The sequence below is a fragment of the Engystomops pustulosus genome, chromosome 4, assembly GCF_040894005.1.
Source record: "Engystomops pustulosus chromosome 4, aEngPut4.maternal, whole genome shotgun sequence".
Classification (NCBI taxonomy): Eukaryota; Metazoa; Chordata; class Amphibia; order Anura; family Leptodactylidae; genus Engystomops; species Engystomops pustulosus.
The window spans coordinates 185,117,509-185,141,389 of NC_092414.1; the positions used below are offsets into that span (position 1 = coordinate 185,117,509).

General features: G+C 45.0%; 1 protein-coding gene across 1 annotated transcript in view; it reads right to left on the bottom strand.

Annotated features, from left to right (window-relative positions):
- ANXA4 (annexin A4) overlaps positions 1–11,419 on the bottom strand; it is a 40,349-nt gene extending 28,930 nt beyond the window's left edge. The window contains exons 1-2 of the mRNA XM_072148859.1: positions 11,272–11,419; positions 1,699–1,752 (exon numbers count right to left, since the gene is read on the bottom strand). Coding sequence (XP_072004960.1) covers positions 1,699–1,707 — 9 coding nt within the window. The 5' untranslated portion in view covers positions 1,708–1,752; positions 11,272–11,419. The remainder of the gene's footprint in view (positions 1–1,698; positions 1,753–11,271) is intronic.
- Positions 11,420–23,881: the final 12,462 nt, after the last annotated feature.

The window sequence follows — 23,881 nt, forward strand, 5'->3', positions numbered from 1 at the left end:
TATCTGTGGTTTACATGGCTGTGCCAAGAATTAAGGAATGTTGGAAACTAAACAAAATACATTCTTTTATGTATATATATCCTGGTACCGAAAAGTAATGAATCAGACATCATTCACACCCAAACACTAGTTTTGATGAAATAAACTGTGCTCATCTTTTATGCAGCTGTTTACTAAAATTGAAGGAATATAAGAACAAATAGAGCAGACTCAGCATGTGATACATGACATGACTGTGTGTATTGCAGCACTTACACCATATTCAGAACCTTACATTACCATCACCTTATTGCAATAGTAATGCACCTAACATTATCATACCAGCTAATACCCCAACTTTGGCTCTTTAATCTATCTGCACACATACACTGGCCGTAATTCTGCATCCATTCCACAAGCATCAGAAACCAGCCAAAATCATCTGCTTCCTGATATAGTTCACGGACCATGCAGAGTTCTGGGTCTCAGACTGACCACTGGGATTCCTTGCATCGGATATCGATATATGATGCAAGGAATCCCATCCCCATCAGTATTGCCGGTCTGTGATCAAGAGATATGCACAGTCTCTGATAACAGACTATGTGAAACAGACCTTATGCCACGATTCGGCAAGGGGGTGGGCACAATCGTTGCATTGCACAATTTGAATTCCGCACCATGCTGGGAATCAAACTCTACATCTACAAGTCTAAAGGCTGAGCCCTCTCCATACAGAGCATCTTGCAGCAGACACCTACCATACCTGGGGCTAGCACCTCTTAGAAGCCGTGGGCCAGTTCTACCATCATCACGCCCTACCCCTGGTTACATCATCGGTGCCACAGACAGCTGGGATGTCATGGCGCCAGAATGTAATGTATTCCCATTCTCTATTTCATTCCGCTGGAGACATTCTATTTATGAATGTCCAAATTTACACTATTTTGCCCTGGATAAAATTTTTCCCAAAAATAGTATCAATCAAAAAGTCCCACCAAAAAAAAAAAAAAATAAATAATTTGAAACCTTGCCCTACACCATATAACAGAGCATGAAAAAGTTATGGGTGTAAAAAAAAAAAAAAAACAAAAAAAAACCGATGTGAGATTGAAAATTTTGCAATGCCATACTATAGAAATTTAAGATCTCTGGACCACGTAGTGAAAGCTGTAAAAACAAAGCAGAGCAATCCAAAATCAGTTAATAATGCAACGTTTTTTGCAGCAATGTTTTTTTGCCACATCCAATTTTTTGCCCCCTCCTACCAGTACATTGCACAGATTATAAAAGGATGTTGAAAGGAAGTGCAATTTGTCCTGCAGATTACAAACCCTCATATGGCTCTGAAAAAAAAATGGCTTGTAGAAGAAGGGAACTAAAAACCCCAAAACTTGGTCCCGAAATGGTTAATAATGAAAAATACCAGGATAGGTAAATTTACAATGTGTGTTTTTTTGGGGAAAATTTGTGGATGAACTTTGGCAAACTACACAGTAGATAGGATACGTGCACACGGGACCTAATAGATTCCTGGAGGAAACTTCTCCATAAAATAATGAAGGTGGAACTCTAATGGATCTTGTTTGATCTGTGGAAACTTCAATAAAAGGTGATACGATGTAGCAGGTGCGAACACCGCGCTGCAACATCCATTTACAGCTGATGTAATAAAGATATCGACCTGACAGCATGTGGGAATACATAGGGAATACTTACTGCCGCCATGATTTCCTGCTAATGGCGCACCACAGATGATTAGACAGATGTCAGCTGCAATAAAGAAACAGATAAGATATATTTTACAAAGGAGAAAGCGGATGTTTATATGCACATCTGATCAGCCAGAGCAAGCAAAGCCAGCCTGCCTGCAATTACACATGGAGGTCCCTGGTTACCTGATTATCCATTACTGCTGCAGATCTAAACATACATTATGCCGCTGCAGTCTTAGGAGACTAGGGTTTAGGGTCCCAGTGCAGATAGTGGCTGTGATTATGAGGCATAATGGCTAAGGTACGTTTAATGAATAGTGTATATAAAACTCTATTGTTGTTGTACCAGAACTATATGCAGGGGTATAACTTGAGGAGGGTTAAGCATGGGCGACACCAGTCCGGAGCCTCTTGCCTCAGGCAACATCAACCAGGACACAGTCACCAGCTTCAAAGCAGGAGCTGACACTTTAAAACAGTGAGGCACATTTACTTACCCATCCCGTTGACGCATCCGATCCATAATGTCCGACGAGGATTTGGAGCTGCCGCCATTCACTAAGTTTGTGCGTCCAATGTTCTGTATATGTCGCTTTTTGCTGAGATCCACGGAGTTCACCTTCTTCTTCCCGGTACATGTGCTGATCTTGCAACACAATTTAAATTTTTACATTTCGCGGTTTGTCCGAATCAGTCGGGTTGACCAACGGCCAGGCACCCCCTCCCCGATTTGTGTCGCGTGCAAGCCATTCGCGTGCGCCAAAAACCCGGGGCAATTCAGGGCTAAACGGTAAAAAGTCTGGCAACCCAACAGAAATGCGTCCGACGGACTCTTAGTAAATGAGCCCCAGTGTCGCTTGATGTAAAAGCATGGGTGTGAGACACTGCAAGAAGAAACAACCTACTAAAAAGTGATATAACTCGCCCAAGCAGGGAGTTTAGGTTCAACCAACCTTGGTCTCAAGCCCGTTGTCCAGGAGCGAGTTTAGTCTGAAAAGCTCTGTCTGTGCGTTTGTAGATTTACCAGGCCGAACCCAGAATCACTGAACTGATTGGACATACTGGGGGGAGATTTATCATAAGTCTCTTAGAGAAGAACTGTTCTAGCTGCCCATGGCAACCAATCAGAGCTCAGATTTTATTTTTCCACAGGTGTCTATAAAATTAAAACTGAGCACTGATTGGTTTCCATGGGCAACTAGAACAGTTATAGCTCAGAAACGTGATGATAAATCTCCCCCAACTGAGTTCAGTTCAACAATTCTAGCTATGGTCTAAAGCGGACATTTGTCAGACCAAACACACTTGTGGGCAATGGGCCTTAAAAGGCCTAAGAAGGAGAGTCTTCCAAATATGAAGAGCCCAGTATTGTGAACATAACATTATAATTGGGGGTCCTGAACAGATTTTGTATTCTTTAAGTTACGCATCTGGCACCATTACTTTTTTTTTTTTTTTAAATTAGCTCCTTTCAAAAATTGTGAGGCTTCACCAAAACAACAAGTCCTAAAAGGTTCCTCTGCAAACTTCTGCTCAACCAGCAAGACTCATACAGGGATTTCTAGGGATCACGTAAGACGTTCATCACCAAGGGTTAAAGGGACATGTATTATTCTATGAATTAGTGATGTGTCGATCATGGATGACGGGAGCCGGCTCCCCTAAATGAGTTGATGTCTCACTTAACCCCACCCTTAACTGGCTCCCCATGCCCCCTTTAACCAAGGTTAAAAGTGGAGTGGTGTGGGGTGATTGACTGGCCTAAGGCTCCCTATTATATTTTTAATAGGGAGCCGTTCAGGAGCCAGAAAAGCCGTCTCTTCTTAGTGAGCGGAGCCTAATGATCCAGCTCGCTAAAAAGAGTCGGAATTCCCATCACTACTATGAGTCCGCTTTGACTGGAATGTTCTTTTAAACACGGATCATTTAAATAAAATAAGTCCATTTGCATCACAAATAACCCCCAAATAATCCTTTTTACCAATCAGCCTTATTTGTTTAGTACCTTGGATTCCCCTATACAAAGACGCTCACAATACTCGGAAAACATAAACTTCCTGACTCCTATTATCAGCAATGCAAATAAATGGCGGCACTGCAGTCTGAGATCTGGGAGCTTTTTCGCTAAATTTGACTCATTTTGCTTATCTTGATCTTCTTTACTGTGGTTAATAATTTGCAAAGATTAGACATTTCTTGTTGGACACCTGCCTGTTATGCCGTCAGTCTGCTCCCCACGACGGCCGCTACCTACCTATAGGCAGTGTTCAAAAGCCCTTGATGTTTCTTTTATGAAGGATTGATATTTTCTGTCAATATGTCAAAGGATAACCCCTCTACATATCTTATATCAAGGGATTGTTAGTTTTTTTTCCAGCTTTCATGAATTATAAAATTGCAGCTTTGGCGCACTTCCGGAGTAACCCCGATCCGGTAGGACTGTTAAATCTAATAGACTTCCTCTCTTTTATCTCTTTTGCATCCATTTGTGAAGCTTCATATGTGATTGTAGCCTTATATAATACAAGAAGTTTGGGATATCATTCATCAGTAATGTTCAGACTAGAGCTACATCCCAGGAGTTGGAAAGAAAGTCTCATGGCAGAATGTCTTATGGAAAGGAAACTAAAACAAGTATATGGAAAAGCTCATAGATGCCAGCGGCTCTCAGCACACAGACAAGTTTCTGTCATTTATCCTTGGCTCCAGCCCGAATCCCGAGCTCCTCCACCAATAATAATAATAATTCTTTATTTATATAGAACACAGATTACATAGCTTTGCACAGAGCTTGCCAAATCAGTCCCTGTCCCCAATCGGGCTCACAATCTAATCAATCTACCCCAGCGCTGCAAGGCAGTAATGCTAACCACTAAGCCACTATGCCACCCATTGCGGTACAACCCATCTGGGTAGAAATGAAGTCACGCTTCATTTATTTTTGTCTTCTCCTATTAACTTGGGGATCTTGGAGGTGTACATAGACTTTTTTAAACCTTAATGATGCGGCCTGAAAAGGTTTTAACAACCGGGACATTTTTAGCAAATGTAGTTTTCAAATGAACTTAAAATGAATTAATTATTAATGAATTTCCTATTTTGTTTCGGTCGTTTTGATATATAATATATATAGTCTTGGGGAAATGGGGCGAATACGGCAGTGTAGCATAGTGTATTAGATTGGGAAATGTGAATGTATTTTTAGGAATATTTATGAATATTTGTATGGGTGTGTCTTTTTCCTTTATATGTCCCCCATGAGGTCACAAAAGAACCCTGGGGGACATTTTCACAGTTTTTTTTTCTTTTTTAAGAGCCCCAGTTAGAGGGGTAAATGACCCCCTGTGAGGGCTGATGTTGATCAGAGCTATATCGGGTTCAGACCCAGCAGCTCTTATTAACCCCTTTAGACCCAGCGGTCACAGGATCCCCAAGCCTATAGAGCCAGGTCTGCTATTCCCTGCATCACACTACTTCAGCGTGATGCAGTGAGGAGCGGAAAAGGCAGAAGCAATAATAAACCATATCTCCCTTCTCCCCAAGGTCGGAGACCCGGTCCTGCTTCCATGACTAGCACGGGTGCAGAAGAAAAAAAAAAGACTCCGGACCTGCGCCCACTGATGTGTAAAGTCAGTGGGTGGTCCAAGAAGAGTTAAACATCCACTTGCATTTCATTGACTTCCATTAACATGATGTCCATGGCATCACTTTTACATCTGGAATCGGGTGATAACTAAGGGAACATTGCAGAAAATAGACAAGGCGAAGGGAGGTTGTCTAAGGCACAAAAAAAATACAAAAACAAAACGGCGAGTGGGAACAAAGCTACATGTGCCCCAATGTGTAGAATAACAGCCCATATTATCCCAATCTCCAATACGGAACAGGAGGTAGTGGATTATACAGAACGCTGGAGGCGTACTTAATTAGCAGAAGCAAGAGCGCTGGTGCGCCTTGGGTGACGTGCCAGGAGCACCTTGTTCTAATTACCATATTAAAAACACATTTTTCTGAAATTACAAGTTTTATGAATACACCAGATAAGATCGCTCACCAATCTCCATCATAGAGATTAATGGAGCAGAACGGTCATGTGCAGCTGTCTGCTCCATTAGTCTGAATAGTGGCGAGGGGTCCGACGGAGCCCTAGTTTTTGCGATCTCCTTGGTCTCAGCAAGTTAGGATAGGGCCTAACTTTGCTTCGTGGGAAAACCCCTTTAAAGGAATTGTTATGAGATATTACCTTATTTAACCACCACCCCCTCAGCTAGTGTACAAAGTGTCTCTTCTAGAATTTCCTATCTTATGCAAAATTTCATTGGTTTATACATAAAAAAAACACACAATCATCTCCAAAGTCATGTGAAAAGCTTTGTCATAAGCAAAGAAGAGTCTCATGCCCCCCAACCTACACACACACATATAGATGAGTCACTTATAGAGGCTGCAGGAAGACATGACTTTAGATGAGAACAATCTAATCTTTCACATCGCACCAGGCTTGTGTTTCTGTGATCTACAGAACTGGAAATACTAGTTATTGACACAGTATGAAATATGAGCTGCAGATAAAGATCCGGTACCTGTATATAGATTTTTTATAGGTAAACGGGTGAGATTCCACATAAAGAGGGAATTCTAGAAAGGACATTCCATACCCTACCTTAGGGGGCTTGTAGTTTTATAGGGTAAAATATGGTGAAGGAATCCCTTTAAATGCACAGTACTTCATAACATGTTGAATTTTCCCTATGGTGAAAACTTACAGTCAGATTTTATACCAGAACTCAAATGTTTTTTTTGGGAGCACCCGACAGTGAAAACAGACTCTGTGCGTCCAATCTCTGCGCCAAATGCAATACTCTTTAATAGATTGGTGCCATCGGCTGTTACTTTCACAGACTGATCTGTAAAAAGGTGCAGGATCTTTACGGATCAGAACAGATTTTACGGCTCAGTCACAGACTATAGTTTGCGGATCCTAGAAAAATAGGTGCCAGGCCGATGGAAATCAGCTATTAAAAACAGAAGAAATCGTTCGCGTTTTTATGGCTGAGATTTGTGGAGGAAGATTTGTACATTTTAGCTGTGTCTTAATATTCAATATTTATAGACTACATGAAAATTGTCATGTTTTTCTATAGAGGTGACTAACAAGTAATATTGCAGGGTTAGGGGAGAGAACTCAAAATGTTTAGCTTTTGGTAATCCCAGATAAATACTTCAAATCTCCTCATTCTAAAGTAATCCTAAAAAAATAGAGACAGGTAGACCCGACATACTTGTTCATGTTCGGCTGCACCACCTGGACATACTGCCGGCCAAACAGCCAATCCGGCAAATTGAAGCCCCTAGAAATTAGCCATGGCTATAATTGGCCAGGGGAACACCTACTTCCTTGACAGAGGAAGGACAAATGTTTTTACAAACACATGAATATCAAATCAGCTCCTCCTGCTCTATAACATGCTGTCCACCCTGCATTATTGTTGGGGCTGCCCACCCTTCATATATATTTAGAGATCTATGTGTAATTAAAAGTCCAGTTATACCAACAGGTCCAGCTTTTCCTCTGTCTTGAAGAAGTCTTAGCCTGTAGAAGGTGTCATTTCCTTATTGAGATTCCATAGAGAATACAGTGTGACCAAACAGCAGATCCCACAGAACTGGAAAATCCACTATGTATTTCTGAAGAGCGGTAGTAGACTGTAAATGCTAACAGTTTCTACCAACTACTCTATACTTTCCCCTACTTTTACATGGCAGTATACCAGTCATAATTCTGGATTAACATTTAGTAACGTTCAGATTATGGGTTTCAAATACTGACCAAAATTGTGTCTTCAACTAAATTATTTACATTTATCAATACTAGAAATGCCTTACAACAAGAAACAGATACTATTTTTGGTATAATATCAATAAACGCCAATATTGATCATTTATTCTTAAGTCATCAATATCCGATTTGCAGGGGTCTTGCAAGCTTGCGGCCGTACATACATCCCCCATAGACGGCAATGGTCGCATGGAGCGATACGGTGCCACACACGTGTGACACCGCACCGCTCCGTACTCGGGGAAAAAAATAGGACACGCTGTGCATTGCTATGGATAGGTTTGCAGATAGCCTATGGTGCCATGCAGAGTTTCACAGAAAAAACCCTAGTATGGTGTTCTAAGCAATAGAGGGTGCATATGTACCCCCCCCCCTCCCCATCCAAATGCTGTGCCTGGCCAGTGCCCCAGACGATGGCATCCCTATCCTGTATTAGAAATGGTGCTGATACTACAGGGGGCACATTAAGGATGTCACCAGATTTTACCCTATTAAACTACCAGCCCCCTCATATGGGGTATGAAATATCCTTTCTAGTATCCCATATTTTATGAGAAATCTCATAAAAAAAAAAATAAAATCCTCCAAAGTCTCCAAATCACAGCAGACTTATGGTTTGGTGATCAACAATAACAAAGGTTCAGGTAGTTAAAGACATAGTTGGACAGATCGTAGAACCACAAGGATGGTGAAAAATAATAATAATTCCTTTATTTATATAGTGCACACAGATTACGCAGCACTATCCAGATTCCGCCAAATTAGTCCCTGTCACCAATGGGGCTCACAATCTAATCATCCTACCAATATGTTTTGGAGTGTGGGAGGAAACTGGAAGACCCGGAGGAAACCCACACAAACACGGAGAGAACATACAAACCCTTTGCAGATTTTGACCCTGAAACTTGAACCCAGGTCCCCAACACTGCCACTAACCACTAAGACACCATGCTCTTATCTTTAATATGACATTAGACACCATGGGGGAGCATTCATTATTAACGGCGGTAGTTTTCTGGTGCCGATTTTAGTAGTGATTTGCACTGTGATGTTATATTGTAGCGCACAGCCTTGATGTATTTGGTGCACTGTAAGATGAACACTAAAAATGTAAACTTGCTTTTTATTGGCACAATTATGCACCAAAAAAACATAAAGGGTCGGGAAACTAAAAGTGCAGGAAATGTCGGAATTGAACTGAGAGAAAAAAAAAAAGGTGCAAGTGTCAGGGTGCTGTCACACGTCGCGTTTACTGCAGCTGTTAACGCTTGCGTTTACAAAACGCAAGCGTTAACAGCTGTTTAATTAGGGAAATACCCCTTCAGCTGTAGCAATGCGTTTTTAAACGCATGCAGTAAACGCGACGTGTGACAGCACCCTCAAAAAGAAGCAAAATTGTGGCTCCGAGATAAATAGAACCCTGTGTTTCTAGGTACTGTAAAACCAAAGCTAGAGGTATCTGACCTTACCCATCTAAACTTGACTCATCTCAGGACACAGATTACTCTTCTCTGCTCATTCTCCAATGACGTTTAAGGAGATTTTTTTATAGGCAATGTCACATAAAATAGGGAATTTTAGACAGGACATTTCATACCCTACCTGAGGGAAAAGGTAGTTTAATGGGGTAAAATCTGGTGATAAGTTCCCTTTAAGATTTGTAAAAAGAAACTTTGATGCAAATGAATAACATCTATAACAACTCTGTGTTATCCCCACCAATGATAGATGAACCTGCTGCAGTGTTATATATGAAAGCAGAGAGCTCAGCAACAAGAACAGGTATTGTATTATAGCAGAGAAGAGAGATCTAGCTGTATTCTCAGTATGATGAATGTCCCCATGTGAACCCTCCTCAAAGGCGTATAGTACAAGCAGACAATACGGTGTAATATGGAGCCAAACATGGAGGAGAACAAGTAACATGGCATTGCAGCTCGCACTATCCTCTTTATAGGGTTACTCCCATCCTCTTCCTCCAGCTTCCTATAATAGTACACACCACCTCCTCCTTGTGCTCTGAACTACAGGTCAGTTTAATGAGCCCACAACTAAGCAAGTATTTACAGTGTACACAGACCGCATTGTACGTCCATACAGGGATTTCAACACATGACACATGGTAATGATCCTATTATACCCGGCTATCCCCACCCACTGTACTGTCTGCCCCAGGGCAACCACCACGTACTTCACTGAGCCACACCTAACGCTCATAGGAACATGTTCATATTTCAGTAATTGCACAGTCCATAGTGTAGTCTCCAGTGTAGTTATATGATTACAACTTTCACTACATGGCGGAAAAGTTAATGGGTTATTTGTAAAAGGTGCAGGAATATAGTTCTAGTCTGGGGTTATAATGGACCCAGAACAGGTTGATTCATCACTATTTCCATTATTTCCATTTTAGGAGCAGATCCACAAAAGTAATAGAATAGATTGTAAGCTCTTGCGACGAGAGCCAAGGTTCTTGTTTCATCTGGACAAGTTATTGCCCTGTAATGTCTTTATTGTGTCTCCCAGTGCTGCAGAATATTATTATTCTCAATATTAAGCTCATGATTAGAGATGATCGGATCCAATTGTCAGGTTTAATGTTTGGGTTCTGCCGCCTGACGCAGACATTGGTTTCGACCGGCCAATCCGGCAAATTGACACCCCAGCAACTATCCAAGGCTATGATTGGCCAGGGGGACACCTGCCCATAGGGTCCACTCATCTCTCATGAACCATTGCAAAACAGACATGACCAACATCTTGCTTAACCTATCCAGCGGGGTCATGGGGACAAAATTTTTGATGAATAGAAGGAACTATTTTGTCTGCCAGTTTTAATAGAAATAGTATCGAAAGTCACAACAATCTCCCCTTCTGAGATAAAGGAACATATATCCAATGTGCACCCACTGATGTATACAGGGGAAACCCACATAATTTGAGGAAGTGCACTGAAACATTGGGGCTTATTTTCTAAGGGTCACGGATGGCATTTTCGTCTTGCTTGTCTTTTTTGGGTTTTGCACGGCTTTGACAGGTGTCTGCGCTGGGATTGTTTCACACGCAATCGGCTTTTGGCACGGCTGCGCTGGCTTTCATGTGACAGCAATCGGAGGCGGTCCGTTGGACGATCTGACTGATTCGGACTGAGCGCGGGATTGAACTTTCAAATTGTGCCGCAAGATAATGCACTTACATGCACCAGGAAAAAGAAGGTGAATTCCGGCGGATCTGAGCGGGGAAGCGACACATGCAGGATATCGTGCGCACGATCTTAGTGAATCACGGCAGAGTGCATTATCGCCAAACATTAGGGTTAGTGCAGATCAACATTCAATTTAGACTGCAAAGTAATCACATTACTCAGATAGGAACAGCAGTCACATGACAGAAACATTCAGTGATGGAAAAGAAAATGACATAAAGCAACTCAGGACATCACAGGAAGCAAAGAACTTTATAAAGTTGCAAAAAGTCCGTGTTCCAAAGAGTAAAATCCTAGAAGTAACTGTACCGTGGTGAAGCAGAGCTGAGTTTATTATGTAGCATAATGTGAACTGCAACTAAAAAGGAAGGAAGTAAAAAGACACATTCAGCTCTGCTACATCTGAACTGTCATATGGAGAGAAGTTACAATAGTTGTCACAATGTTTCTCAATCCATTTCACAGACACATCCCAGACAAGGCTATGATGTTAGTGTGTGGCTATGGATGGGCACCCAAGCCCCCAGACTTACCTCAGCAGATGCCAGGCCCAGCACACAGCTCTCCTCAGATGGAGACAGAGTATAAGTGAAAGCTGCCTGGCTGGGAGGTGACTGCTCTTGCAGGCCTGGGTGTGGTGCTGGGGTGTCCCTCCTACCACATAGTTCCTGGAGTTTTAGGAAGTTTATCCTCTGCAGTGTCTTCTCCTCCATGGGCTTTGTAGCTCCACAAGTACTAAATATCCGCATAAAGTACGAATTCTAGAACACAGTCCTATATAATAAATTTGTTCGACCAAATAAGTTGTGTTTTTAACCCTGTGCTTACTGGATATGAAAACGTTATACGCATCTGTTTTCAATATAGATTTTGGATTTATTTGTATGCTTTCTTTTGATAATACCCCCCCCCCTCCACCCCCGGGGGGGCTGCCCACGACTATTGTTCTTCACTGATCATATTCCAGATATTACGTTTCAGAGGGGTTCTTTGTATTCTAACTAAAACTATGAGGGGGAACTAAGTCGCTGTAAGACCAGCGACACTCTGCATCATTCTCCATTACTGAATCATCTTTCCTAAATTAGATTATTTTTTTCAATGGAGTGGAAAAAACCCTTTGCATTGTAAAGGCTGAAATCCTTATAGAGTGTAAGCTCTTGTGAGCAGGGCCCTCACTCCTATTGTTTCATCTCACCATGTTATTGCTCTGTTATTTTATTTGTATATGAGCCTCATGATCTGCACAGTGCTGTATATGATGGCACTATATAGATGAAGATTAATTATGATAATTCCCCATTAACCCCTTAAGGACGCTGTGTTTTTTTGTTCATTTTCCGCTCTCCACCTTCAAAAATCGATAACTTTTTCATTTTCCTTTTACAGAGCTGTGTGAGGGCTTATTTTATGCTAAACAATTTTTACTTCTCAGTGACGCCATTTATTACTCCATGCCATGTACTGGGGAGCTGGAAAAAAATTCCAAATGTGATGAAATTGGCAAAAACACGCATTTGCATCACTTTCTTGTGGGCGCCATTTTTATGACTTTCACTGTGCGCTCCAAATTATACATCTACTTTATTCTTTGGCTCAGTGTGATCACTGTGATACCAAATTTATATAGGTTTTATTGTGTTCTAGTACATTTTCAAAAATTAAACGAATGTCTACGAAAAAGAAAAATCACCCTCTTCGGACGCTAATAACTTTTTTTGTGTAGGGAGCTGTGTGAGGTGTTATTTTTGGCGAAATGAGCTGACATTTTCATTTCCATCATTTTGAGGACTGTACAACACCTAAGTGAACCTAAGTGAACAACACATGAGTGAAATCTGGTTCATAGAAATCTCATTATACCGTTTAGTTAAAATTTAATTCATTTTATTTAATCATTACACTTATTTAAAAACAACAATATGACAATATGATTTGTAAAATACAAACAAAAGTTAAGTTATCCTCAGGAGTTCCACTAAAGCGTCCACACTCCACAGAAACACAGGAATATATCCAGGTTACTGTCCGCATATAAATTATTCAAAGAAGTATTATAAAGTGCCAGTGCCCTGATATCCATACAAAAATTTTTGTCACAAGAAATATTGTAAAGTGCCGGTGCAACAGTAAATAGCAGTACAACCTGACATAAGTATATGGCTACAGTTTAAATATTATGTGCCCTTTATATGTTTGTACGGAGATGGCAAAACTGGCTTACCCATGTTCCGTTTGGTGTGGGCGCTGATACCCCGACGCGCGTTTCGCATTGCCGCTTCTTCAGGGGGCCTGTGGGTGCATGTGTGTGTCTTCATACTTAAGCGTCTCGGCGTGTCACGTGGGCAGGATGAGGACTGTGCAACATTTTTATCACTTTTTTACCTGCTAGCACTGGCACAATCGCGGGCCTGGACCTGAACCTGATTTTTAAATCCACTCATCAGTTGTTTTCAACCTAAAATACAAATTTTCTGTTTATTATGGGTTGATTAACAGATTTGTAAAAATCATTTATATTGAAACTTAATTGACTTCTAAGGGGCCTTTCTGTACCTCTTACATGTCTGTGACACATAAGACGGCAGCACATGGTATCCATCTATCTCCTTGTCCCACCTTATCATCTCCAGTTCACAGCAGGAATCCAATACAAGAAGGAGGAAAATATAATTGGCCCATAAAGCTGTCAGCAGCATGGCGGCAGTCATATATGAATGGGAATGTTACATCTATAGGAAGTCTGCTGAGATGTAATGAGTTTCCATTAGATAGATACAAGTGCTGTCCTATCTGCAGGATACCATGAGCTGATCCTAGAGACCTAGTACGGTGGATGCAGATATTACAGGTGTTGGCGGCTCATTACATATTCATTGACCCCCTTTTAATATTTAATTTGTCTTTCCCATCATTAATACCATTTGCTTGGCTCATGTCATATTAATAGTGTCTCGGCTCATTGCATATTACATTGTATGGTCATCAATAGGCCCGCACCAGGATATCCCATAAAGTGGACACCTGCCGGCCCTAAATGCATATTGCATGTGTGTCATAAATACTTTATGCTCCATGTTAGGACAACCTGCAATATCTAATAGTTTTTTTAATTGAATTTTTTTTTTCCCAGTGTATTGTCATTTCAGATATTTTAAGAAATTCACTGATTTAATTGCAATTAAAGGGGTTGTCCCGCAAACCAACTTAGGCCCTTTAAAGGAAAACTACTAGCAAGATTAATAAAAGAACAAAGTAAAAGTACTTACCTAAGGTTCTATCCATCCCCATTCTGGTGATGGTCTTGGGGAAAAAAAAGACTTAGAACAAGCAGGCCGGAGCGTGGGGACAAAATGTAGCACCTGCCGGAGACGAATCGGGGCTACTACACTACTGCAGGGGCAACTGGGGGTGTGGAGTATCCTCCGTCCCCCTATTCTGTCTGTGGCTGCTCCCTGTCCCCAGTTGCTTCTGAAATAAATTGCATATAGACGGATTGAAGTTCTACAGCAGCTGCATCCCAGAATTAGGGAAAAACTTGATGCAGCTGCTGCAGGGAGGGGGAATCTATCATGGGGAATCTTTCCGAAAGTAGATTCCCTATTGTAGATATTCTTTACCTACAGTATGTAGGATGTCTAAACAAGCGGATCCAAGCACTAGTACTCCAGTCAATCCACAGCAGATGGGCAAATCCCCCTCAACTGCTCCATCTGTAAAATAGAATGTAGTCCTCCATTCTGCTGGCCACCGGTGGACCATCCACTCATTAGTAATGTTTTTAATAATAAAAACCCCTTTAATCATCTCTTTCCGATGTACATACATGTGGATGTGGAGAATTTTCCACCAAGTGTAGTGGTCAATGATGAGAAGTTATGTATGGTCTTTTAGGGGATTATATGGTGGCTTATTGGTTAGCACTACAGCCTTGCAGCGCTGGGGTCCTTGGTTCAAGTCCCAGGGTCAACATCTGCAAAGAGTTTGTATGTTCTCTTAGTGTTTGCGTGGGTTTCCTCTGGTCCTCCGGTTTCCTCCCACACTCTGGTAAGTTGATTAGATTGTGAGCCCCATTGGGGACAGGGAGTGATTTGGCAAACTCTGTGCAGCGCTGCATAATCTGTGTGCTATATAAATAAAGAATTATTATTATGGTTTATATCAATATATAATATATATGTAGCACACTCTCCCTGGCCACATAAGCAGACAGAACTAGGCTCAGCAAAAGTACAAACCTACAACACAACAACACAACAATAACTTCATCAAATATTAACAGGGCTACTAAATGGACGTCTGGAAAGCTGCTGTAGTGTGGGACTAAACTACGGAACTCAACACCTCATACATGTAGCTTAGGAATTCTATGTCACATGCAAAAAAGGGAATAAAACGGCACAAATGTAGAGTACAGTCCATCTACAGATGCCAAAAATTATTTTATATATATATATATATATATATATATATATATATATATACAGAAAAACATCAGCAAATGTATTCAAAACATTAATATAGCATATAATACTAGAGGGAGCCTAGCACCTCCACCAGGTTTAAGTTGTGGAAGCATGCTGAAGAGAAATACACCATGCTTCCAAAATTACCTTTATTATTTCTGTCCATTGTGCTGTTTTTAAGAAATACCCATTCTAATCCATATGCTAATGAGGCAGTTGGTGCACAACAAGTATTTAGTACCCCAAGCACGGATGTTCATGAGTGGACCACTTTCCTCTCTGTCAGATAATGATAGATTGGTCTTGTAAGAAGCACGGGGCAACAATGAGAGGAAAGGGAAGTGATTTGGACAGCAATGGCAGTGCTCCAGGTGCTGAGGACACATCCTAGGGGTACCAACTGCCAAATTAGCATAAAGATTAAACTGGGAATAACTTGGAAATGAAGTATAAATAAAGTTATGTTTGAAATCAGAGTGCAACATACTGCCATCAGAGTGTTACACTTATGGGGGGTGATAGACTCCCTTTAAATGGTCACGAACATTTCAATAGAACAAGAACTGAACAAACTTGCAAGTGGAACAAAAATTGTAATATATTACATAGGAATTACAGAGGAATTTGCTTCTTTCTCCACTTACTTTGGCTCATATCATTCTCCCTCTCTTCTTCCTAATCTGCTTTTCGCTCTGAAATTCAGCTGAGTTCTCTCTTGCTAGTAAAACAGAGAACAGATGTGCAACACCCTCGCCGATGCAATGGCGAGGTAGGGTTTGCGAATACGTCCCACCTGCATGTAATCCCATTACACAACATGGTTCTGATAGGACATAGGGATATTGCAGTGGTGAATCCTGCCTGGCAAGGCAGGAGTTAAGTATTTTGTATAATGCCAGATGCTGTTATCCAATGATATGTGTTACATCCTGTCCTTTGTAAGCTGAGATGTGATTGGAGGAGCAGCCACCACCTGACCAAAGGGAGGTAATAAAACTCCCTGGCCAGGAATGTTCTGGGTCTTTCCAGAGATCTTTTCAGAGAGATTCAAGTGTAGGAGAATCAGTGAGTGAGAGAGTAATCTCTGTCTGGCCCATACCAGAGCAGGAAGAGCCTAGCCCCTGCCTCTGAAGAGTGGAGCATTAGACTAGAGTTAGTGTAGTGAGGAAAAGGGGTATCATCTTACCTTTGAAGGTGATACCTGAAGCCCTACAGGACAAGCTGAAGCTTCCTACCAGGACACAGCTGCCTCCCAGCCTGCCCTCTACTTCCAGGCTGGTGAACTATCTCCTGAGGCTCCCTCCAACTCACATCTCGGCACCCTACCTACCTGTTAAAGGCACGTTTGCTGCGGTTCCTGCGGTTCAAATAAAGAACTGTAAGTTGTTTTCTTCAACTTCTGTCTCCGTCTGGTCCCTGCTAATACGGCTGCCTTCATCACCGGCACCCTGTCCATCACCCAGAGACTCACACTCGGGACATTAAGGGTTTGCCCCAGGGAGATCCGCTATAGCAGCCTCTCCCTCATCTTTTCTTGCCAACACCACCCTGCTGGAGACCTGCCAGGCTGTAGGACAGCCCTCCGGTTCCCCCGTACCAAGCACCGTGACCATAGCGTGCTTAGGCCGCAACCGCCAGCCACTCCGGTACCGCGGGCCCCGGCTGTCTCCAGGCCTCACCTCAAGGGCTAGGCCCCGGTGGGGGATGTTGCAAGTGGCGTCACGAATCACAGGATATATACTTCTGTGCCTTATCCTGGCACTAAAGACTGTACTTTATTAAGAAAAAGACTGTGCTGCCTAACCCTGCTGCCATCCGGGTTTAGGCCCAAGTATTTGTGTGTTTCTACATTGAACTTTATACTGCTGCCACGTGCTGTCGAGCGCCGCTCCAGCACTCAAGAGGTTAATTCCTGCAAGAACTGTGTCAGCTCTGCTACATCCGGCGCTGCTGCGCCTGAAGCGTTTACCTCAGAGGCGTGTGGCGCAGCAAGTATTTCCAGCCCGCCAAATCCTCACTGGCGGGAACTCCAGAGGCGTCACTAAGCTCCGCCCCCTGCGCGAGTGGCGCGAAGTACCGTAGAGGAGGAGCTGGAGCGTGTGCGGCCGGCAACGAAGAGGGTTAATCGGCCATCTTGGATTTCGGCGCAGGCCGTGCCTGAAGCCTGCCAGCAGGGTGCGCCTCATCCGGAGTTCCAGCGCACGTGTCCTGCAACCGGAGAACACCGCGGAGCATCACTGAGCCCTGCTGCCTGCCGGACATCGGGAACGGAGACCTTCGTGTACCGGAGCTGTCCTGTCACCGCGGCTGATCCTGAGTGAGTACCGCTGGGGAAGTTAAAGGGGGGTAGAGATTGTTTCCGACGCTAGGTTATTGGCTCACCTCCCAGGGAATAGTGACTGTGTCTTAAAGTGCCCACGTCCCATTCTAGCCATCGCCCATAGCAACGGACATTGTGTAACCCTACAGACTTCCCTCAGCTAGGCCAGTCATGTCCGCCCAGGACGAAGATACGGGACTGGCGCAAGTCCCGTCCCCTGGTCCCTCCTCAGGGTACCGGAGCATGTTAAGTCCTCCAGAGAGTCCCTTCAGCCCTGCTACAGCTAGTGTCCCTGGGACTCCCACCATGATGCCTCTGACTATGCCCTACTATCCGGGGGCCCCCTGGTTACCCTACTACGAGGGAGAATCACATACTCTCCCTGAATTCAGGGACAAGTTGTTAGCCACCTTCGCCTTGCTCCCATTCACAGAGGAACAGAAAGTGGGCATCCTCATCGGGCAGTTGAAAGGACCCGCTCTCCGGGAAGTCAAGTCTTGGCCCCGAGAACAGTGTCAGAATGTGGTCCAGATTCTTGATAGGCTACGTAACACCTTTGACAAGTGTACTGTCTCCGAGTTGAAGCAGAAATTCTTCGGGAAAAGACAGAAGCCCCAAGAGTCCCTCCGAGACTTTGCCCTCTCCCTACAGGAGACATGGAAGGCCATCACCTGCCTTGAGCCCAAAGACGCTGAAACCTCTGATCAAACCTTAAGGGAACAATTTATTAATGGACTTGTTGATAGAAATCAAAGGTGTCAACTAAAGATCATCTCTTCTCAACATGCCCAGGCCTCCTTCCTGGAGTTTAAGGAAATTGCCATTGACATATTAGGAGACCGACCACCTACTGGGCCGCAGAAAGAGCCTGAATCCTTGGAAATGGAAGAATCTGCTCTCGCTTGCCATCCCACACAGTCAGCATCACCTACTCCTGCGGCTATGGAAGTTACTGGCATAACAGGACCGGTCCCTAATCTGGCGGACACCCTGCATCAAATCCTCGATCGGTTGACCCAGTTGGAAGTAACTGTCTCCGCTATGAGGAGGAAACCTCCAGAGAACCCGGTACGGTCAGCTACTCCTCGTGAATCTCCGACTAAACAGCGCCCAAAAGAAGCGAAGTCGTTAAGCACCTGGAGTCAGAAGAAACCCCGCCAGCGGTGCAGCTACTGCCATGAATATGGGCATGAAGAGAATGACTGTCGTCAGTTAAACGACAAACCCTTGGAGCTAAGGGACGACCTCCAAGGGAAGAACTTGTAAGTCCCCGAGATGTCAACTGGATGCCCAGGTTCGTGGGGACTCGCCCCATGGTTCATGTAACCATCAACGGAGTTACCCTACCGGCCTTAATCGATACCGGCTCTCAAGTGACCACCCTCCGGAGTGCTGCCTTCGAGAAATGCCGAGGAAAAGCATCCTTAGTCCAGCCTCCAAAGGCTTACTTGAACATCATTGCTACGAACGGAAAACCCGTACCCATCCGCGGATACTGGGAGCCCACGCTAACCATTGGAGACACTGAGTTAACCAGACAGGGCGTAGTGGTGACACGTGTGCCCGAAAACGGTAACTTCTCCCTGGTACTGGGTACCAATGTCCTCCGCAACTGCTACCCTGAAGTGCTGAAGGCTCTCCACGACTCCCTGCCAACAGTGCCCAACGGTTCCCGGAAGGTAATTCAGGAGACTATGCAGGTTCTAGCGGCGCAACAGAAGTTTGCTGGCCCTAATGGTGAAATCTGCAGAGCCCGGATCAAGGATCCCCAACCTGTCCGCCTTCAACCTGGGACTGAGACGCTAGTATGGTGTCGAGCCTGCATGGGCGTCCAAGGTCAAGACTACCAGGCGATAGTAGAACCTCTACCAGCTGATGAAGACCTGCCCATTCTAGCCGCCAGGAGCCTAGTCACTGTATCCCGAGGACAAGTACCCATTCGATTACTAAATGTGGGAGACTCCCCAGTGGATCTGAGAAAGTACCAAGCCGTAGCCACTCTCTTCAGCGTGCATCCTGAAGACTTGGTGGAAACCTCTCTGTCTGCCTCCCAACAGTTGGAAGTGAAGCAAGGTGCTGAAGATGAGCCTGCCGAGCAATCCTGGTGGTTTGAGCTCAATATTGGAGACGACGATTTTACTCCTGCAGACCAAGTACAAGGTGTCCTGGATGTCGTTATGAAGCACCACCAGGCCTTCAGCAAACACCCACTGGATTTTGGGCAGACTACTCTGATCCAACACACCATCTCTACTGGCTCTCATCCTCCTATCAAGGAACGATATCGGCCCATACCTCCAGCCCGTTACCAAGAGGTGAAGAAGCTGGTACAAGAGATGAAGACAGCCAACGTTATCCGGGAGAGTCACAGCCCATGGGCTGCCCCGCTGGTCCTTGTGAAGAAGAAGGATGGAACCCTTCGATTCTGTGTTGACTATAGGAAGATCAACAATATCACCCACAAGGACGCCTATCCTCTGCCCCAAATCGAGGAATCCCTTGCAGCCCTAGGGTCAGCTGCCTACTTCTCTACCCTGGACCTGACCAGTGGCTACTGGCAAGTGGCCATGGCGCCGGAAGACCGAGAGAAGACGGCTTTCACCACCCCAATGGGCCTGTTCGAGTTCAACAACATGCCGTTCGGGCTATGCAACGCCCCAGGCACATTTCAACGGCTGATGGAGAGATGTTTGGGTCATCGCAACTTCGAGACCGTCCTGCTATATTTGGACGACATCATCATCTACTCCAAGACTTATGAAGACCACCTCCACCATCTGGCGGAAGTCTTCCAAATCCTGACCCAACATGGGTTGAAGGTCAAGCCATCCAAGTGCCACCTGCTACAACCTAGCGTCAAGTACCTGGGACATGTGGTGAGCGCTCATGGAATTGAGCCAGATCCAGAGAAGATTGCAGCTGTCTACGACTGGCCTACCCCATCAACCGTACGGGACATCAAAAGCTTCCTGGGATTTGCCAGTTATTACAGGCGTTTCATCCCGAAGTTTGCCCAGCTGGCGGCTCCCCTGCAAGAGCTCCTAAGGGGCCTGCCAAAAGAGAGCCAACGTTCCCGAGTATCCATTGAGTGGACGGCCGAACGAGAAGCTGCCTTCCAGATGCTCAAGCAACGGCTGACTGAACCTCCGGTGTTGGGATATCCAGACTACAGTCTGCCTTTCACCCTATACACTGATGCCAGCAAGCAAGGTCTAGGGGCGGTATTATCCCAGCTCCAAAACGGAACTGAAAGGGTCATAGCCTACGCCAGCCGTTCCCTCCGAGAACCGGAGCAAAACGACCAGAACTACAGTTCCTTCAAGTTGGAGTTTCTGGCGTTAGTCTGGGCTGTGACCGAAAAGTTCAAGGACTACCTAGCTGCATCATCTTTCACTGTCTTCACAGACAATAATCCGTTGGCGCATCTGAACACCGCACGTCTTGGAGCACTGGAACAACGGTGGGCCTCCAGACTTGCCAATTTCAGCTTTACCATCAAGTACCGGGCTGGTAAGACCAATGACAACGCCGACGCTCTGTCCCGTCTCCCTGACCAGTGGGAGGGACCCTCCACGGATGCTCAGTGGGAAGATGTGGAGATGCCAGCGTTCTATGCCCGGTTTGTGCGTCAAGATGCCCAGAGAGTTTACTCCCTACCGACAGAGGCAGAGCCAGCGACTCCTCAAGAAGAGTCAGAGCCCCCTGCGGAGAAGGACCTCTGGATGAGTCTTCAGGCTGATAGCCGTGCCATAGGAGAAGTAATGGACTATCTCTCTAGTGGGCGAGTGCCTGAAAGAATCCGGCGCAGAAGAGCTGATGGAGAACTGTCTCAATTGTGGCGCCAGAGAAAGACTCTGAGCATGCACCAAGGTCTGCTCAAGAGAAGAACTCTGGACCCTATCACTTATGACCGGCTATACCAGATTGTGATTCCCAGGAGGGACGCCAAGATAGTACTGGAAATGTACCATGACCAGTCTGGACACTTTGGCGCTCAGAAGACTGAAGCCACCCTCCGAAGGCGATTCTTCTGGGTCAACATGAAGTCCGACATTGAAGCCTGGTGTCGAGAATGCCCAGCCTGCGCCATCGCTCGAGGAGAGCGACACAATCAAAGGGCCCCTCTACGTCCCATTGTGAGCCAACGGCCTTTGGAGATCCTGGCATTGGACCACGTGAAGTTGGAGCCCAGCAGATCCGGTCACAGTTATGCCCTTACTATCATCGACCACTATACCAAATTTGTGGTTGCAGTACCCGTCAGAGATCTGTCTGCAAGGACCACCGCAGCGGCCCTGTGGAAGAGCTTCATCCTCCCCTATGGCTGTCCGGACCAGATCCTTACAGACCAAGGAACAGCATTTGAGTCCCAAGTCTTCCAGGAGCTGTGCACTCTATATGGCTGCAAAAAGCTGAGGACCACAGCTTATCATCCCCAAGGCAACGGGCTGTGTGAAAAGATGAATCAGACTCTAATCAACATGCTGAGGACTCTGACCCCTGCAAAAAGGGCTGACTGGCCAAAACTATTGCCCGAATTAGTGTACCTGTACAACAATACCACTCATTGCTCCACAGGATACACCCCGTACTATCTGATGTTCGGGAGACACGGACATCTCCCTGCTGATATGACCTGGGACATGGAGTCCCCTGATTCCCAGTCTTTACTCCCTCAGACTGACTGGGTTCACGAACACCAGAGGCGCCTGGCGGATGCCAGAGAAGTTGTGGATCTGCGGTTGGAAGAGGCCCGAGAGAAACAAAAAAGGGACTTCGATCGTAATGCCTGTGCTGAGCCTTTTGCCCCAGGAGATCGAGTGTGGCTGCGCAACAACCATCCTACCAGTAAGCTAGATGGGCGTTGGGAGCGTGAGCCATACCTAGTTAGGGACAGTCTCTCCCCTGAAGTCTACGAGATTTCAAGAGGAGACCGTCCACCACTCCGGGTACATAGGAACCGGCTGAAGAGATGTCTTCGTCCTTTTGCCCCTATGTCTACACCTCTCACTTCGACCCCCGACTTACAGACCTCCTTGTGTTCGCCTACCCCCAGTTTCTTGGAACTTGTGACTGTGCCTCAATTCTGTTTTGTTTCCACTCCAGTAAGAGGTACCTCGCAGAGACCATCATCCCCACCGCAGTCTCCAATACTGCTGCCTGTGGAGGATGATCCGGCTCCACTGTCTGCAACCCCTGAAACATCAGAGCCAGCTGAGACTCCAGCGCCTGAATCAGAGGACGACGATGAGGAGATTGTTATCTTCTCCAGGCCAGAACTTCGGAGGTCTCAAAGGGAGACAAAAGGTAAAGCTCCTGCGTACCTGCAGGAGTACCAACTGGTGTCACGCAGAAGGAGGAGGCAGGTACGTTTTTCTGACACCGAAGTACTTACCACCGAAGAAGATGCAGAGTAACCCCTGAAGGGCTGTAGCCCACTTCAGGTACTGCACTATGTACATATTGTATATTCCCTTCTCTCCTTATCCCTAAAGAGCCAGAGACTTTCCTGAGACTCTCGCCCTTATTTATCTCAGTCAAGAGACATACCTTGAACTGATTATTGTCCTGTGCTATGATAGCACCCTTCCTCTGCCACAGCAGAGAATTTCTTCAAAGGACACTGTCCCTCTACACATAGAGGAGACCCTTTGCTTCTTCATTTCACTTTTCCCCCACATCAAGGGCTGTACCCAGAAGATGGACTTTGTCAGTAGAGACCTTCTGAGAGACTTTTGCCAGATACTACCAGGGAAAAGTTGCTATGTCTATTGACTACTATTTTGCACTTAATGCCTTCCTTTTAGGTACGGACATTCTGTTTGCACTTTTTATGCCTTTCCTTTGCAGGAAAAGAGACATTTACTACCGTGCTACCCTGAGTAGCCTATCCACCTCTGTAACGTTTGCAATGTTATAAGATGTGTACCCATTGGGCTCCTAAGCCAATGTGATTTTGCAAAATGTTTGCACACTGTCATATCTGCCAGTAGTCTGCATTAACCCTTTCATAGGCTTTTCAGGTTGTAGTGTGGCTGTGTCGGACCGTCTTTTATGTAAAACACTGACCGCTACCTGATCCCTCAAACTGAGGTTTGCACGTGGGGGTAGTCCGTAAACTGCGGGTCCTACGGGGACCGGGGGTGTTACAAAGTTAGCACCTGGATGCCACCCATACATGGGTAAGGATGCCAGTCAGGAGGTACTTGTGTCGCATATGCTAACGCAATGCAGATAGACACCATATATAATTGCCGCCAGGGAAGAAGCGTTGATAAAACAAATATACAGGCCTTGGTGCAAGGAGTGGATTACAGGACATGACACCACACCTTTCCTACTGTACAGTTCGGTTTA